General features: G+C 40.3%; 1 protein-coding gene across 1 annotated transcript in view; it reads left to right on the top strand.

The window, feature by feature from the left end:
• NEB (nebulin) overlaps positions 1-3,643 on the top strand; it is a 207,897-nt gene that overhangs the window by 117,238 nt on the left and 87,016 nt on the right. The window contains exon 73 of the mRNA XM_019553612.1: positions 2,184-2,288. Coding sequence (XP_019409157.1) covers positions 2,184-2,288 — 105 coding nt within the window. The remainder of the gene's footprint in view (positions 1-2,183; positions 2,289-3,643) is intronic.

Below are 3,643 nucleotides of genomic sequence, written 5' to 3'. Positions count from 1 at the left end.
TTAGTGTCATCAGCAAATTTGAACAGGGTGCTTTTTACCCCCTCGTCCAAGTCGCTGATGAAGATGTTGAACAGTGCGGGCCTGAGGACTGAGCCCTGCGGAACCCCACTGCCCACATCCCTCCAAGTTGAAAATCACCCATCCACCACCACTCTCTGGGTGCGGCCTCCAGCCAGTTGGTGACCCATTTGACTGTGTAGGTGTGGATGCCACAGTCCTCCATTTTCTTAATGAGAATGGGGTGAGAGACAGAGTTGAAGGCTTTCTGAAAGTCCAGGAAGACTATGTCCACTGCTACCCCTTCCTTGAAGCTGCTGAAAGTTTTAGCACAGGTATTCTATAAACATACTTTTAAGCAGGAGTTTGTACCTACTTATTTATAGTGTAACCTATTTTTTAAAGAAATTTTTCATGTTCCAAAACAAATCAGCCAAATCAAGTCCAAATCCATGAATCAGTCCAGGACCATAAGTGGCCCTACAGCCGGCAAACATCCTCCACCCTCCACCCTCACCGGGGGTTTCAGATATTTCCAAAGTTTTTTGGCAAGCATCCTACATGCAGGCCCTAGCCCAGAAGCTTGGGGTTTAGATGCCCCTAAGTTTTGCTTGAAACTTAGCCATATGACTGCAGGACCAGGCTAGGGAAGAGCCTCCCATTTCCATAAAGTGGATTTTAAGCCCCAGCATCTCAGTGGGTACTAAATTACATCAGAAGAACTGTTATCCCTAAAAATGCTTAAGGAAATGTTTTCTTATACCCAGATACATGGTGTTTCCCCTAAGCCCTAAAATCACAGGAATAAGCTAGGGAAGCTCTGAAAGAACCACTTACTAGACCACAGTACCTTCCTGGATGACCACAGTATTTCCACTATGTATTATATTAGCTTAAACTCAAGAGGCTCACAGTTTACAACATAGTTCATTGGGCTGGGACCCCATCAGAGTCAACAGCATTTCAAGTCATGGTGACCCCACAGATCATTATGTCTCAGTATGTGTGTGTGGATGCCTGATACCTGCTCCCCACAAAACATCCATGTGCTAATTAGCCTTCTTCTTATGTCTGGACCTGAGTGTTCTTGTCATGAATCCTGGGATCCTTCAAAAACTTAAATGCAGATGAAGTGCAGGGCAACCTGGTCTGGTTCCACCTCATGGAGGAAAGTGCCACATAAATCATATGTAACAGGCTGAGAGGGAGGAACAGAGGGATTCTGGGTAAACTCTTTGGAGCCCCATTTGTCAGGCATTTAAGGCTGGTAAAGTAACAGGAATAATTGCAGATGGGAAAGAAAGGTGCAGCTCAGCTATGGGAGTGAAGAGGATGTTGAAATGTATTAAATATTAGTGGCTCACTATGACTTGAAAAAGAGTCAGTGCTGAAGGGGTCTGCATGCAATATCTTATTTTGAGGACTTGTGCTAATCTGTCCTTTTGGTAGTTTTCCTACAGAAAGGTTTTCCATTATCATCATTATAGTAGTTTTTTAGGTATCAATGGAAGGGTATCAGGGCTTGCTGAGTCCTTCATGATGCCTCCCTGGTATTGTAGTACCTCCAGGCTTAGTGCCAGTTTTTTAAGAAGCATTTTCCCCATGCTGACTAGGGAAAAAAACTTCATCTTATATTCAGGTAAATATGGGAGGTAAACCCATGTATATTAGTATTAGATGTATCTACTAATATTTAATCATTTTATAAAGTGATATCAATGTTCCCCAGCCAATAGTAGTACACAACCCCTGATTTTATTTAGGCACATTAAAGCAAGAATCTCAGAAGCACAGCCTGTCAAAAAAAACCCTCATAAAAAAATTTTAATGTGCGTCATTTAACACGAAATAAATATACTGTGAAGAAATGAATTAAGCCAAAGCATAATTCAGTCTACTTTGCAAATGTGAACGTGTCAAAAACAAGAAAGGAATATTTTTTGAATTAATCAAACAGCTTATTCAGAATGCAACACGTGCCTTTATATATACAATTTGCCTTTGGAAAAGTAACTTAATCCATCTCCCAATAAGCCAATGGGAATGTTGCTATTGAAGCCAATAGGAAAAGGACCATTGTCCAACATTGAACCAGTAACATATAGCATTAGATGGGTAAAAATATTGTATTACTTAATAAGTTTTAAACACTGTAATAAATAACTCTGTGTTTGTTTTGTTGCTAGCCTTTGTATAGGGAGCTTTGGGATAAAGAGAAGACACAAATTACCATTCCTTCTGATACTCCTGAGATGGTACTGTCCCGAGCCAATGCTCTTAATGTCAGCAAGGTAAGATACTGAAATATGAAAAATAAGTACATTTCCACAAAAAATGCATATCAAATTTTACACTTTAAAGTGGCATAATTTCAAGTCTCTTCTACAGAGATGTGTAGTCTTTTATAATCATCTAGTAAATATGCAAAATTAAAAAAACTTGCTCCTTTATAAAGCATAAATAGCTCAATTAAAAAGGTACCTTTCAGAATGCATTATTTATTTCTTCCACTTATATGCTGCCCTTCCCAAAGAAACTCAGACTGGCTTACAGAAAAATAACATAATGACTTATCAAACAAACAAACAAGGGAACAAAACCAGAGAAACAAAACCACTTATAAAAGCCCATAGAACAGGGCTGGGGAAAATATGGCCCACAGGCTGTAGCCAGCCCAGCAATTGATTCTGTCCAGTCTACAGGCAGGCAGCAGCTCCAGCCTCTGCTGCCACTGTGGGAGGCGCTGAGTTGGAGCAGCCCCTATGTACACTACTCCAAAAAACAAATTGGGACAAAAATGATTAATAAAATAAAATAAAAATATTTCAAAATAGATGTTTGATTTTTAGCATATGATTTGCTTTTTGAGCTATAATTTGTTTGTATTATATTTTCACCATTAATTTCATGTGTGCAGCCTTCTTGTTAAGTGGCCCTCCAGCCAAAATAATTGTCCACCCCTACTACAGAATTTTAATATGACTGATATAGCAACACTCCTCCTCACTCCCCTCACCCTGTCAACAGTATCCCAGCTTAGCCTGGGATGCTAAACACCTGCTCAAACAGCCAGGTCTTGCAGCACTTTTGGAAGATGTCTGGCCTTGGGTTTTAGCTGGCCTCAAGGGGTGGGAGTTTCAGTGCTGAAGGGTCCTGAGAGCTGCTCTAATTAAAATGTGTTCCCCGCCTCCCAGGGCATGTGTATAGGTACCCACTGATTTAATCTCTGGGTAGATTCTTTTCATTTAGAGTGATACTTAAATGTATTCTAATGCAAATAAACATTTAATAATCATAAATTAAAATGCCGGGATAAAGAAATACTCTGTGAAAAGTTATAAGTTATTTCAAACTCTGCCACTTGGCTGCTGAATGACCCTGTGAACTGTACTTAACCTTTTTTATGTTTCAGTTTTCCCATATGTAAAAACAGGATAGAATACTGTCCCGGGGTGGGGAACCAAACCTGAGTCACGGTGGGCCGGGGTGGCAATTAGACACGGTAACAGGCCGGGTTCTATTGGCTATGGAGAACTGAGGCACGGGAAGCGTAGCGGTTTCTTAAACAAGTTGGAAATTTATTTGACTTACGCTTAGGTGCGTAGGAGAACGATGTCTTCAGTTACAGTTTACAACAACAAGAACA

This window comes from Crocodylus porosus, unplaced genomic scaffold (genome assembly GCF_001723895.1).
Source record: "Crocodylus porosus isolate Cpor-Errol unplaced genomic scaffold, CroPor_comp1, whole genome shotgun sequence".
Taxonomy (NCBI): domain Eukaryota; kingdom Metazoa; phylum Chordata; order Crocodylia; family Crocodylidae; genus Crocodylus; species Crocodylus porosus.
This window is presented reverse-complemented; position numbering and strand designations above follow the sequence as displayed.